Below are 15,657 nucleotides of genomic sequence, written 5' to 3'. Positions count from 1 at the left end.
TGAGAGCACAAATGATTTGAATAGTGTCACCATTGGCACTATTTCCCTTGTTTTTAAAGCTCTCATTATCCATCCTATCATTTTTCTGACTGTCGTGACATTTGCCTCATTGATTTCTTTAAAAGAAAAGTCAGCTGACATAATTACTTCATATAAACCTACCATCCGACTTACGACCTGCTCAACATACGACCACTCGACTTACAACCGTGTTTTGTATGCCAAACTTCTGAGAAATAAACAACTGTTTGTGTTGTACACAGTGTTTATCCTAAACCTTACAGTATAAAATACAGTGTTAACAGCATAAAAAGTAAAGTAAAAAATGAAATACCAAAATAAAACAATAAAATAAAGCCATTACAAAAATGTTATGTTGATATTCAGTAGTAAGGTTCGACTTACGTCCATTTCAACTTACGACTGGTTGGTCGGAACCAAGCTCGGTCGTAAGTCGGATGGTACCTGTATTTCTTTTGTTTTCAGTACTCCTTACAATTTGCTATTTTCATAATATGGCGAGATTATAATTTCATTTTAGAGAATTACAGTATAGGCAATGTATTTGCAATAAATTCAGACATCCCTGGGCGGAGGAAAACTACCGACTTGATCCTGAAGCCAGGCACCAGTGGATGTTGTGTAGGGCAATTTATTGTCTATCACTGAGATAACATATTTTCTTGAGAACAGACATTATTGTGGATTTATTTTCAAAGTTTCTATGTGCATAGTTTCTATGTACATAAAAAACATAACAGTAATAAAATTATAGACAGCTAGGTTATATACAAAAGATAAGTGTATGTATAAAAAAAAATTCAAAGGTTTGATGATACAGGCAATTGTATACTTACAATTTCTTAATGAAAATTTGATGCCTGAACTGTTATTTGCATGAGAATTAGCTCCCCTTGCAAGTGCTGAAAATTGCAAACATTCTAAGTTAATGGAGCATTCTTCATTTAGCCGACGCGCTCTGTCTGAGGCTGAAGCTGATGATAGGGCAGATGCACCTGCATATGCACTGGTTGCAGAGGGCTTCAAGACATCTTGACCACCAAGGAGTTGATATACAGAACTTAACTGGAAACTGGGTTCATTCAGTAATGTTCTTGTTGCCACTTGGGCTTTGGGGTTTACTGGTGGAATAGGAAGAAAATCATATGAACTTCAAATACCACTGAAATTTACATTAATGATGATGATGATGTTTACTTTGAACAACACATAAATCACATGATGATTATATGATGATGTCTATTTTAACTAGGAGCAAGGGGCTAGTAACCCCTTCTCCTGTTTATATTACTAAATTTAAAAGGAGAAATTTTCATTTTTCCTGTTGAGCCATCCTGCCTCGGTGGGATACGGCCAGTTTGTTGAAAGAAGAGGTCTATTTTAACTATACATCACATGATGTTGACATCTATTTTTAACAATAAATCATACAAAAGAGGGAAAGGTACCTAGGGACTGGCAGAAAGCATGCATAGTTCTTTTGTATAAAGGAAAGGGGGACAAAAGAGTGTGCAAAAAATATAGGGTAATAAGCCTGTTGAGTATACCAGCTAATGTGTATGACAGTTATTATTAAAACAACTGGTCCTTTCAGGGTTGAAACCCTGATCTCAAGCTTGCTCTCAAGGTTAAAGTTATATATAAAAAAAAAAAAATAATGAACTGATAGAGAATCTTTTTCCGAAGGTAATGAAACCAAAAATACAAAAATTACACAAATAACCCGCACATAAAAGAGAGAAGCTTACGACGACGTTTCGGTCCGATTTGGACCATTGACAAAGTCACACTAACCAGAGGTGGAGCAGGACAGCTATATATAGGCAGGAAGAGGTGGTGGTAGTAGTAGTAGTAGTAGTAGTAGTAGTAGTAGTAGTAGTAGTAGTACAAGAGTTGTATATAATACCGACAAGATGAAATTAAGACACATGCACAACACCCCGGCATCCCCATCATAGACGCTTCGCCATCCAGCCAGCCACTGGATGGCGAAACGTCCACAACAAAGACAACCAGACGCCGCACATGTGTCTCAATTTCATCAGTAGTTGTAGTAGTAGTAGAAGAAGAAGAGGTAGTAGTAGTGGTAGTGGAAGAAGTGGGAAATAAAAAGGACGAGCCAGTCAAATACAAAGGAAGGGGAGCACTGCAAGAGAGCTAGATGCCCACAGAGGGAGAGCAAGCGCACAGAGGTGCGTGAAAGGGAAGTGGTGAAATAAATGAAGAAGGAACAAAAACACGAGACAGGAGAGAGAAAGACAACCCAGAGGAGAAATGGAAAGAGGAAAGGGGAAGAGGAAGAAGAAGAAAAAGAAAAAGAAATGAGGATTCAGGTTAAGTCACGGGTGTTCTGAAGTTTGGAGCATTTTACAATGTAGTGGGAGAGGAAGGCATCTACAGAGACGAAGCCAGGGCTAAGGTTCATACAAGGAAAGTTGTGTATTAGAGAGGATTCAACTAGACAGCGACTGTTCGAGTTGTAAGTAGGGAAGACAGTTTTAGCAGAAGACCAGTCAATAGGATGGCTATGATCTCTGACGTGACAGAAAAGAGCATTGTTACTGTCGGCAAGCCTAACACTATTTTTGTGCTCCCTAAGTCTGTCAGAAAGAGATCGACCAGTTTCTCTTTCTGACAGACTTAGGGAGCACAAAAATAGTGTTAGGCTTGCCGACACTAACAATGCTCTTTTCTGTCACGTCAGAGATCATAGCCATCCTATTGACTGGTCTTCTGCTAAAACTGTCTTCCCTACTTCCAACTCGAACAGTCGCCGTCTAGTTGAATCCTCTCTAATACACAACTTTCCTTGTATGAACCTTAGCCCTGGCTTCGTCTCTGTAGATGCCTTCCTCTCCCACTACATTGTAAAATGCTCCAAACTTCAGAACACCCGTGACTTAACCTGAATCCTCATTTCTTTTTCTTTTTCTTCTTCTTCCTCTTCCCCTTTCCTCTTCTCCTCTGGGTTGTCTTTCTCTTTCCTGTCTCTTGTTTCTGTTCCTTCTTCATTTATTTCACCACTTCCCTTTCACGCACCTCTGTGCGCTTGCTCTCCCTCTGTGGGCATCTAGCTCTCTTGCAGTGCTCCCCTTCCTTTGTATTTGACTGGCTCGTCCTTTTTATTTCCCACTTCTACCACTACCACTACTACTACCTCTTCTTCTTCTACTACTACTACAACTACTGATGAAATTGAGACACATGTGCGGCGTCTGGTTGTCTTTGTTGTGGACGTTTCGCCATCCAGTGGCTGGCTGGATGGCGAAGCGTCTATGATGGGGATACCGGGGTGTTGTGCATGTGTCTTAATTTCATCTTGTCGGTATTATATACAACTCTTGTACTACTACTACTACTACTACTACCACCACCTCTTCCTGCCTATACATAGCCGTTCTGCTCCACCTCTGGTTAGTGTGACTTTGTCAATGGTCCAAATCGGACCGAAACGTCGTCGTAAGCTTCTCTCTTTTATGTGCGGGTTATTTGTGTATCGTTCCAGTCACGGTATTGTGCCTTTTTTGTTATTTAAATACAAAAATTGATGGAAAACTTACAGAATTACACCCGCAAATTTAGCAGTCTCAGCGATATTTATGCATTGGTGATTTTGCCCACTTTGCACCCTATTTTTGGCCAATTCCACTGTTCCAGGCAACCAAACTCACAGCTATTTCACTAGTATTCCTCCTATTCTATTGAGTACACAAAACTGCCCATTTACCCATTTCAACTACCCAAGAAAGCGATCAGAAATCGGTAATTTGGCCAATTTCACACAAAATTAAAAAATTGTTAATTAAAAAATATGGTTCAGAATAAACAATGTGGACATTCCTAGCACTAAAAAAAAATATCCTCTTTTCTTAGTCACATCTCCAAGGCCCTTTAATATTACACTAGCTTTTCATTTTGAATTTTTATTCACACACAAAAAAAAATTGCTGTTATGCAGACTACTGCATTATTGTAATAAATGTATAAATAATGTCAGTGCATTCTTAAATGCATATCAGACTGGCCAGTCGGATGCGTATTGGATAAGTGATGTCATTTGTGTACTCTGGAATACTGGCAAAAATCAAACATTTCCACTACTTATAGTTCAACTTCAAGCTACTTTCAGTCTTGAAACCAATCAAAATCATCTCTATTTCTGTAATATATCTTCCATTCTATCAAATGAGACCAAGAAATTGAGAATACAACCATATGAAAATACACTGCAAAGTCGCTGTTTTAAACCAAAAACAGTTGCTTTTTTTTTCCTCATTATGCACTGTGTGCTACAGGATTTTTTTATACTGTGCACACTTACTGCATAGACCCATTCTCTCATATCAAGGCCCAAATTTACCGTTCACAGTTTATCTGAGTGAGCTGAGCTCATGGCATAGCACAACAGGACTGACCCTGACTTCAAAGCCGTAGTACAACGGGACCGACATCGAAAGGGTTAAGGGTAAGATGGAGAGCAGGATCACAGATGAATAATAGGAAGGGTAGGGGATATATGTGTAGACCAAGTGTTTACGTCGAAGCATGCAAATGAACAATATTTAGATAAAAGTAGAGAATTTTTTGTTGCATTTAAGAATTTAGAAAAGGCATACAATAGGGTGGATAGGGGAGCAATGTGGCAGATATTGCAAGTGTATGGAATAGGTGGTAGGTTACTGAAAGCAGTTAAGAGTTTTTATGAGAATAGTGAGGCTCATGCTAGGGCATGTAGGAAAGAGGGAGATTATTTTCCAATAAAAGTAGGCCTCAGACAGGGATGTGTGTTATCACCATGGTTGTTTAACACATTTATAGATGGGGTTGTAAAAGAAGTGGGAAGAGGCATGGGATTAACCCTTTGACTGTTTCGGTCGTATATATACGTTTTACGAGCCAATGTGTTTGATGTATATATACTCAAAAATTCTAGCGTCTTCAAATCAAGCAGGAGAAAGCTGGTAGGCCCACATGTGAGAGAAGGGGTCTGTGTGTTCAGTGTGCACCATATAAAAAAAATCCTGCAGCACGCAGTGCATAATGAGAAAAAAAAAAACTGACCATGTTTTTGGATTAAAACGCCGAATTTGTGATGTATTTTCATATAGTATTTATGATTGTATTCTCGTTTCTTGGTCTCAATTGATAGAATGGAAAACATATTATAGAAATAGAGGTGATTTTGATTGGTTTTACTATAAAAAAAACTTTGAATTGGAGCTTAAATTAGGGGAAATGTTTGATTTTTGCCGATGTTCAAAAGTAAACAAATGATGTCATTGTCTAATAAATGTCCAACTAGCCATTCTAATATGCAGTCATGAATGGGCTGACATTATTTATACAATTGTTACAATATTGCAGTAGTCTGCCTAACAGTAAATCTTCTATTTTTTGTTTGAATAAAAATTCAAAATAGAAAGCAAGAGTAATATCAGAGGGGCCTGGAGATGTGACTGATGAACAAAGGAAATGTTATTTTAGAGCCAGGAATGTATGCATTGTTCATTCTGGACCCTATTTTGAAACTGGCATATTTTTTAATTTGTGTGAAACTGGCCAAATTGCAAATTTCTGACCATGTTATTGGGTAGTTGAAATCAGTAAATGGGTAGTTTCTTGTACTCAATCGATCGACCAAATGGAGTTCTAAAGAAATAGCTATGAGTTTGGTTGACTGGAACAATAGAATTAGCCGAAAATAGGGCTCAAAATGGGCGAAATCGCTGATACGTAAATATCGCCACGGTCGCTAACTTCGCGAGAGCGTAATTCCGTAAGTTTTCTATCAAATTTCGTTCTTTTGGTGTCATTACCATCGGGAAAAGGTTCTCTATCATTTCATAAGATTTTTTTTTTTTTTTTTCAAAAATTTTTCAACACCAGGAGACACCTCAGGATTTGGGGTTGTGACAGTCAAAGGGTTAAAAATGTATAGAATCTAATGCAAAGTGGGAGCTGTCACAGTTGATTTTTGCTGATGGCACTTTTCTTTCAGGAGACTCTGAAGAGAAGTTGCAAAGGTTGATGGAAGAATTTGGGAGGGCATGTAAAAGAAGAGGAAATTAAAAGAGAAAATAGGGAACAGCCAGTATGTTTGCAATATATGCAAATATACCAAACTGCACAGCATTAGCTTTTAGAGTATTTAAACTAATAACAAAATTAGAAATACAGTGATGAAAACTATAGTGAAAGCAGTATACTGCATTTCCAACTAACAATGTATTTTAACATATTCTAATGCATTTTTTTTATTATGCATTAGAGTATATGGACAAACATACTTTCCCCCCTTAAAGTGGGGATATTCATGGACAACACTACTGACCACTATCCAACTTTCCTCCTAACAAACATTTGTAAGCAACCAATGGAATATATGTACTAAGTTCTCTTTTCGACTCCATGACGAGACATCAATAAGTAACTTCACTGCAGAGCTAAGCTCAAATGACTGGCCTACAGAATTCTTCAATGCTTTTGGTATGAAAGAATGGGTAGACATATTTCTAAACAAAATACATAGACTATGTAACAAACACTGTCCCATAAAAACTAAACAGATCAATAATAAAAGACTAAGTTGCCCATGGCTTACTAACAACATCCTAAGATCCATCAATATGAAACATCATCATGAAAAACAATATAGAAGGGGCTTAATTACTAAAGAATTCATCAAAAACTACATGTCAATCCTCACCAAATTAATCAGAAAGTCCAAGCAATTATACTATTCTAATAGATTCACTGAAATGAGAGGTGATATTAAAAAGACCTGGAAAACATTCTCTCAGATCCTGGGCACCCTCAAACCAAACAAAACTAGTAATATTGTACTAACTAAACCAAATGAACCAAAACTCCAGCCCACCGATACAGCTAACAAGATAAATGACTTATGAAACATAGAATCAAATCTTGCCAGTAAAATTCCAATTACCAATGCCTGAGCTAATGATTATCTAGAAGGAAACTTCCCAACATCCCTCTATCTTGGACCAACTGAGCCCACTGAGGTTACCATGATTATTAACTCTCTAAAAAACAAATCACCACTACTGTATAAACGAGTGGCTCAAATCTTTTAACCTACCATTGCATTACTCTTTAACAAATCACTAGAAAGCAACACATTCCTGGCATTACTCAAAATAGTAAGGAAAACACCAATACAAAAAGATGGTAACCCAACAGATGTAAACAATTATAGCCCAATATAAAACTTGATTTTACTTTCCAAAATCTTCGAGAAGCTCACACAAAAAAGATTATACTCCTTCATAATATCACAAAGCATCCTCAACCCCTGCCAGTTTGGCTTCAGGAGAAACAAAAGCACAAACGATGCAATAATAAAAATGCTAGACCTACTTTACACAGCACTTGAAAAATAAATACCCGCTTGGATGCTACTTGTACAGTAGACCACAGCATCCTACCCCTCAAGCTTGATCATTACGGTATAAGAGGCCACACACTTACATATATCAAGTCATACCTTACTAACAGAAAGCAATACATCTCGATCAATTACACAGCCTCCTGAACAAGACCCCTGGATACTGGTGTACCACAGGGAAGCATTCTTGGCCCCTCCTTTTCCTTCTATACATCAACGACCTTCCAAGCATATCTCAACAACTTATGCCTATTCTCTTTGCTGACAATACAACTGTTGTCATCTCTCACGCTAATCTAGCTTCACTCAGTACTATTGTTAATGAAGAGCTTGCAAAAATAGCAACCTGGATGACTGTCAATAAACTTACACTGAATATAGACAAAACCTTTTACATTATGTTTGGGAGTAAAGCAAGTGAGGTCCAATTAAACATAATGCTTAACAACATCCTTATTGGTAAACATAATGAGGGAAAATTCCTGGGTTTACTCCTTGACAGCAACCTGAAATTCAACACCCATATCCAACACATAACAAAAAAAGTATCCAAAACAGTTGGCATCCTTTCAAAGATATGCTACTATGTACCATAAACAGCACTACTTACACTATACTATTCACTGATCTATCCCTACCTCACCTCTTCAATTTGTGCCTGGGGCTCCACAATGGCAAATCACCTAAAGCCAATAATAACCCAACAAAAAGATGCAGTGCGAATGATCACACAATCCACAGCTAGACAACCCTCCTCCCCCACTTTTCAAACACCTAAACCTACTCACTATACAAAACAGAACAATCAATTCCCACATAAATCCTGACCTTAAGTGTTCTTGACAGTTGCAATAGGATCCATGGACACAATACTAAACACAAAAATCTCTATGACATTACCCGGGTCAGGTTAAATCTTTTCAAAAACTCAATGTACATTAAAGGACCCAAAATCTGGAACTCTCTGTTAGAAATCTCCAGAACCCCTGACTCAACTAGCATTTTTAAAACTACAGTTAGAAAACCCCTTTTGTCCTTAGCCTATCCTAGCCCATCATAAATAAATATGTAAAAAACCTATATATGCATTTACTCAATATCATGAACATAGGTAAATCATTATAATCAATATATGCTTACTCTCAATATCTGTAATCATCTCAAATATAATGTTAATTATTTCATTGTGTCCACCTTAGGTTAATAATCAAAACTGTAATTCTTCTTTATCAAACTTATTAAAGCCATATACCATGAACTAATAGAATAATCAATTTTCTTGTATTCATTATAACTCGCCTAATGACCATATGTACAATTTTGCACTGTTATTGCCTTATAATCTGGTCGCGACCCAATTTGGTTGTGACCTGAACCTATTTTCCCCATTGGATTGTATGTACTAAATACGATTAATCCATTCCAGACCCCTATGAACAATATGTAATTTTTTTTTTTTTTAGATTTTTAAGCATAAAAATAGTTAATTATACCACAAAATGCACACTGTAATAGTAAACTAAATGAAAAAAAACCTTGAATAACACTAAGAAAACCTTGAACAACAGAGAAAACTAACATTGCACGAGTCCGTTCTAGACCCCTACGAACCGTTCACTGTAGAGTTCTTTTCTTAAGAGTTTTAGGCAAAGAAAAGATAATCAAAGTTCAAAAAATCCTTAATTATACAAAATAGTGCACAGTTTAATAGAGAAAAAACCTTAAATAACAGAGTTAGGTGTACACAAATAGCAGAGTTAGGTGTACATAAATAACAGAGTTAGGTCTGCACAAACAACAGGAAGTGGGGAAAATTGGCACCTGCCTAAAAAATGGTGCAGAATGTGAAAATTGGCGCAGCTGTGTTTTTTCAGCACCCAATTATGTTTGTGACCAGATGCAAAAATTTGGCAAATTTTTTGGTCGTAAACCAATTCGTGTTCAGAAGCATTTGTGACTAGAGATTTCACTTTACTCCTTTGTAAAAACATGTATCATGCTAAAATAAAAATTATTATTATTATTATTATTATTATTATTATAAAGATACTCATTCAGGCTCACAGTGCCAACAAGAAGTGTCTTCTTACCTTGTACAAAATCATGACTGATGAGAGTCACTAGGATCCCAGTCACTGCTGTAAGTATGGGGTACTGGTGAATAGTTTCTAATCCTGGTATCTCTAGGCCTACAACGTGTCCAAAGCATCCAGACCATCCACTTACACGGTTAAGAACTTGACATAATAACTGTGATAAAAAAAAAAAGGTGAAAGATTACTACTGTACTCAGAATATAATAGCTCTTTCTTAAATGCATGAAAAATATAATTGTGATGAAGCTAATGACCAGTATTTGCATGTTTATTGCTCTGGAAATCATTGCTCTCTTAACCACAGCCCTCAGAGCCCGGTCTCAGACCAGCATCCTACACCCAAAGTGAACATTATAGTAATAATAATTTAATAATAATAATAATACTGTAATCTTTATTTACTATGTTTAAAAACAAAAACTATTTTTTTGTCACCCTGCTTTGATGGGATAAGGCTAGTGTTAAAAACAAAAATATTTCTACAAGTATATGTACAAGATATACAGGCCTAGGTGACATCAATGACATACTACTATAGAGCAAGCCCCTTGTTATGCAGAGCATTTCGGGCAAATTAGGTCACTTCTGTCCCCTGAAATGCAACACACACCAGTCAGCTAACATCCAGGTACCTGTTTTACTGACAGGTGAACATGAACAGCAGGTGCCTTAACGAAACACATCCTAATGTTTCCACCTGTACCAGGGATTGAACCATGGACCTCAGTGTGTGAGCTGAGTGCACTCAAGCTACAGGACACCCTATATTTAAGCAGACAAATGTAAAAATTTACCTGCCATCTTAATTGTTCATGAGACAAAAAGAAAAGACCAGGAAGTGGAAAATTTTCAACAGGATTCTGTTTTATACACATGACATGATGGTAGCACCGCCCTGCTTGATTGATCAACAAATCCATTTACAACACTGGGTTTCAAATCTACACAAACTATTCTTATATCCTATCTGTAAAATTATCTTCATATACTTTCATTTTACTGTAGTGTTGAATATGGCAGAGAATTTTTTTTTTTGCAAATAATTTTGCATGTATTTTCCACATGCTTGCATTGAGAAACGTAAAATGTGCATAAAAAAGTGGATTGAGAAAAAAGAAAAAAAAAAAAAAAAGAGAAAAAAAAAGTCACATTACTGTGGCCGGCAGTGGTCCAGGACAGACCAAAATATCCTCATAAGGTTTCTCTTCTGACTTCTAAGTGACTGAGTAGCTATGAACAGGTGAGAAGCTATTATGAAAATAAAGATACATTATACGGAGGAGGCAAAGAGGGGAATGTATGAGAGTACAGTTTTACCAATGCTCTTATATGGGTGTGAAGCATGGGTGATGAATGTTGCAGCAAGGAGAAGGCTGGAGGCAGTGGAGATGTCATGTCTGAGGGCAATGTGTGGTGTGAATATAATGCAGAGAATTCGTAGTTTGGAAGTTAGGAGGAGGTGCGTGATTACCAAAACTGTTGTCCAGAGGGCTGAGGAAGGGTTGTTGAGGTGGTTCGGACATGTAGAGAGAATGGAGCGAAACAGAGTGACTTCAAGAGTGTATCAGTCTGTAGTGGAAGGAAGGCGGGGTAGGGGTCGGCCTAGGAAAGGTTGGAGGGAGGGGGTAAAGGAGGTTTTGTGTGCGAGGGGCTTGGACTTCCAGCAGGCATGCGTGAACGTGTTTGATAGGAGTGAATGGAGACAAATGGTTTTTAATACTTGACGTGCTGTTGGAGTGTGAGCAAAGTAACATTTACGAAGGGGTTCAGGGAAACCGGCAGGCCGGACTTGAGTCCTGGAGATGGGAAGTACAGTGCCTGCACTCTGAAGGAAGGGTGTTAATGTTGCAGTTTAAAAACTGTAGCGTAAAGCACCCTTCTGGCAAGACAGTGATGGAGTGAATGATGGTGAAAGTTTTTCTTTTTCGGGCCACCCTGCCTTGGTGGGAATCGGCCAGTGTGATAATAAAAAAAAAAATAATATTATACGGTACAGTAGGGCCCAGCTTTATAGTGTTCTGCTAATATGGACATTTCAAATTATGACCAAAACTTGCTATACGGCTCCCCCCACCCGACTTTCTAATATGGCCAACACACACCACCCAGTTTGTTTACATTGCCTGTGAGCTCCGTGTCTCTCCATTTTGTCTGGAAACTTTTCAAAATTTGAAGTGTTTTAAAGTTATTTCATTATTTTTTTTTATTAACACATCGGCCACCTCCCACCAAGGTAGGGTGGGCCCCCCCAAAAAAAAAACTTTTACCATCATTCACTCCATTGCTGTCTTGCCAGAGGCACGCTTACACTACAGTTATAAAACTGCAACATTAACACCCCTCCTTCAGAGTGTAGGCACTGTACTTCCCATCTCCAGGACTCAAGTCTGGCCTTCTGGTTTCCCTGAATCTCTTCATAAATATTACCCTGCTCATACTCCAACAGCACATCAAGCCTAAAAACCATTCGTCTCCATTTGCTCCTAACATGCTCACGCATGCTTGCTGGAAGTCCAAGCCCCTCACACACAAAACCTCCTTTACCCCCTCCCTCCAACCTTTCCTAGACTGACCCTGCCTTCCCTCCACTACAGATTTATACACTGTTGAAGTAATTCTATTTTGTTCCATCCTCTCTACACGTTCAAACCACCTCAACAACAACTCCTCAGCCCTCTGGATAATAGTTTTGGTAATCCCGCACTTCCTCCTAATTTCCAAACTACAAATTCTCTGCATTATATTCACACCACACACTGCCCTCAGACACGACATCTCCACCACCTCCAGCCTTCTTCTTGTTGCAACATTTATCACCCATGCTTCACATCCATATAGAAGTTTTCGAATAACTATACTCTCATACATTCCCCACTTTGCTTCATGGATAAAGTTCTTTGTCTCAAATAAAAAAAAAAAGGCACAATACCATGACTGGAATGGGACAAGAGAGGTAGTAGTAAAGGAGGAAGAGAGGTAGTGGTAGAGGTACTAGTAGTAGTAATGGAGTCAGTCAAATACTGAAAAAAGGAGCATTGCAAGGGAGCTAGGGGCCCACAAAGAGTAGGAACAAGAACACAGAGGGGGTAAAAAATAATAACAATGGACCAAATACTCGAGGCAGAAGAAAGAAAACCCAAAGGAGAAAGAGGAAAGGGGAAAAGGAAAAAGGGGAAAAAAGAATCAGGTTAGGTCATGGGTGTTTTGAGGCTTGGAGCATTTTACAGTGTAATGGGAAAGGAAGGCATGTACAGAGACAAAGTCAAGACTAAGATTCATAAAAGGAAAGTTGTGTATAAGGGAGGATTCAACCAGACGGCAACTGTGAAAGTTAGAAGTAGGGTAGACAGTTTTAGCAGACGACCAGTCAATAGAATGACTGCGATCTCTGACACTGTTCAACATTTTTATGTCATCTGTCCCTCTCTGCCCTATTTCTATGGCCTTACCAAAGCTCACAAACCTGATATTCCTCTGCATCCCATCATATCCTCTAGAAGTTCTGCCTTTTATTCTCTTGCCTCTTGAGTGGCCACAACCCTCACTCCCTTTCTTGGTACTTTTTCTCCTGCCCACCTTCGTCACTCTCAAGACCTGTAAGATGCTTAGTCTTGATGTTGAGTCCCTCTTCACTAATGTCCCTCTGGATGATGTCCTTAATTTTCTCAGAGAGAAGGCCAATGAAGAGTTACTTCATCTCCCTCTATCTACTGATGTCTTTCTTGATCTTATCTGCCTTAATGTGGACTCTAATTTCTTTTCCTTTCAAGGCAAATAATTCCCAAACCTTCGGTGTTGCTATGGGCTCTCTATCTCCTGTTCTTGATAATCTTTACATGGAATACTTCGAGACTGTTCTTCTTCCTACTACTGATGTGCACCCTTCACTCTGGCTCAGCTATGTAGATGACAGCTTTGCTCTTTTGCCTCATTACTCTGATCTCTTCCAACCATTTATTGATGCCCTTGATAATCTTGCCCCTTCCATTAAGTTTCAAGCTGAATGGGAATCTAATTCCTTGCTTCCTTTCCTTGATGTTTATGTCTACTGGTCAGATACAGGTTTTGCTTTTTCCGTGTACAGCAAGCCTATGCACAGTGGCACGTACATTCACTACTTTTCTCATCGTGCTTCCACTGTCAAGAAAAGTGTTCTTATCTCCCTCTTTCTCTGTGCTCTCTGCATTTGTGATCCTCAGTTCCTTGAATCAGAAATTTCCACTCTTCATAATTCATTTTCCTCTTTGCTACCCTTCCCATTTCATAGACTCTGCCTTCTCATGTGCTAAATGGACCTTCTTCTCCCCCAAACTTTCTACTCCTGGGAACTCTCCTGTCCTCTGCCTTCCCTACATTTCCAGTCTTTCCAATCTCAACAACTCTCTCCGTTCCTTATTCATCAAACTTACTTTCGCCAGACTAACACTCTTCGCACCAATTTAGTTCATACCTCTCCTCCCTCTATGGATGCTCCTGGTGTCTACTCTATTTCTTGTTCCTCCTATTCCCTTCAGTACTTTGGAGAAACTGGCAGGTTTCTTTCTGACAGACTCAAGGAGCACAAAAGTAGTGTTAGGCTTGCTGACACCAACAATGCTCTTTTCTCTCATGTCAGAGATCACAGTCATCCTATTGACTGGTCTTCTGTTAAAACTGTCTACCATATTTGTAACTTACACAGTTGACATCTGGTTGAATCCTCCCTTATACACAACTTTCCTTGTATGAATCTTAGTCCTGGCTTTGTCTCTGTAGATGCCGTCCTTTCCCATTACATTGTAAAATGCTCCAAACTTCAGAACACCTGTGACCCAACCTGATTCTTTTTTCCCCATCTCCCTTTTCCCCTTTCCTCTTTCTCCTTTGGGTTTTCTTTCATCTGCCTTGGGTATTTGGTCCATTATTATTATTTTTCCCCCTCTATGTTCTTGTTCCTACCCTTTGTGGGCCCCTAGCTCCCTTGCAGTGCTCTTTTTTTAGTATTTGACTCCACTACTACTACCTCTACCACTACTTCCTTTCCTACTGTAGGGGTACCCCAGGGTAGTGTTCTAGGCCCACTCCTCTTTCTCATCTACATCAATGATCTCCCCAATGCATCCCAACTCCTTAAACCAGTTCTATTCGCAGATGACACTACATATGTCTACTCCCATTCAGACCCAGCTGTGCTTGGAAACACTGTAAACAATGAACTGCTGAAGATATATGCTTAGATGATGACCAACAAACTCACTCTCAACATTGATAAAACATACTTCATGCTGTTTGGCAACAGAGCCTCAAATATTCAACTCAACATACTGTTAAATGGTTCTCCTATATCAAGACACACGGAGAGCAAATTTCTAGGTCTTCTCCTTGACTGTAATCTTAAATTTCAGTCCCATACCCATCACATAGCCAAGAAAATTTCCAAATCAGTAGGAATCCTTTCCAAGATACGATACTATGTACCACAAACAACTCTCCTTACCCTGTACCACTCTCTAGCTACTAGGTCGGACACAGTGCTAATCCCTTAAGTGACGTGTCTGACCTCACTAGGTCAAGGCATTGGCTTAAGCCGGTGGGGAGAATTGGAGCTGCCTCGCATAGCCCAGTAGACCTGTCAATGTTCGTTATTTCTTATGATTATGTTCTTATGAGGGCAAATATTCTATTAGTGGGATGGATCTGTGAAGAACCTGCCTAGTATGGGCCAACAGGCCTGCTGCAGTGTTCCTCCTTTCTTATGTTCTTATATCCTTACCTCACCTATGGTATTTGTGCCGGAGTTCAACCACTGCCAACCACCTTAGACCCTTAATAATCCAGCAAAAAGCTGCTGTGCAGGTGATAACCAGCTCCTGTGCTAGACAGCACACCCCACCACTTTTCAAAAGACTCAACTTGCTAAATATACAAGACATACACTCTTATTATTGTGCCTACTACATATACATAACTTTAAACTCCACTATACATCCTCCCCTGAAACTACTCCTCGACAGTTACAACAGAATGCACTGTCACAATACAAGGCATAAGGCACTTTTCAACATCCCTCGAGTCAGACACTCACTATGCAAGAACGCTATGGCCATAAAAGGCCCGAAGATCTGGAACTCACTACCGGAACAGGTCAAGGATCCC

At 38.9% G+C, this 15,657-nt stretch overlaps 1 protein-coding gene across 4 annotated transcripts in view; it reads right to left on the bottom strand.

Moving 5' to 3' along the window:
* LOC128688516 (Kip1 ubiquitination-promoting complex subunit 1) overlaps window positions 1-15,657 on the bottom strand; it is a 152,971-nt gene that overhangs the window by 13,086 nt on the left and 124,228 nt on the right. For all 4 annotated transcript variants that reach the window (XM_070084592.1, XM_070084590.1, XM_070084593.1 and 1 more), the window contains exons 22-23: window positions 9,517-9,676; window positions 858-1,142 (exon numbers count right to left, since the gene is read on the bottom strand). In XM_070084592.1, coding sequence (XP_069940693.1) covers window positions 858-1,142; window positions 9,517-9,676 — 445 coding nt within the window. The remainder of the gene's footprint in view (window positions 1-857; window positions 1,143-9,516; window positions 9,677-15,657) is intronic.

The sequence above is a fragment of the Cherax quadricarinatus genome, chromosome 13 (genome assembly GCF_038502225.1).
Source record: "Cherax quadricarinatus isolate ZL_2023a chromosome 13, ASM3850222v1, whole genome shotgun sequence".
In the NCBI taxonomy this organism is placed as follows: Eukaryota; Metazoa; Arthropoda; class Malacostraca; order Decapoda; family Parastacidae; genus Cherax; species Cherax quadricarinatus.
Note: the sequence above shows the minus strand (reverse complement) of the source record. Positions and strands in the feature narration are given on the sequence as shown.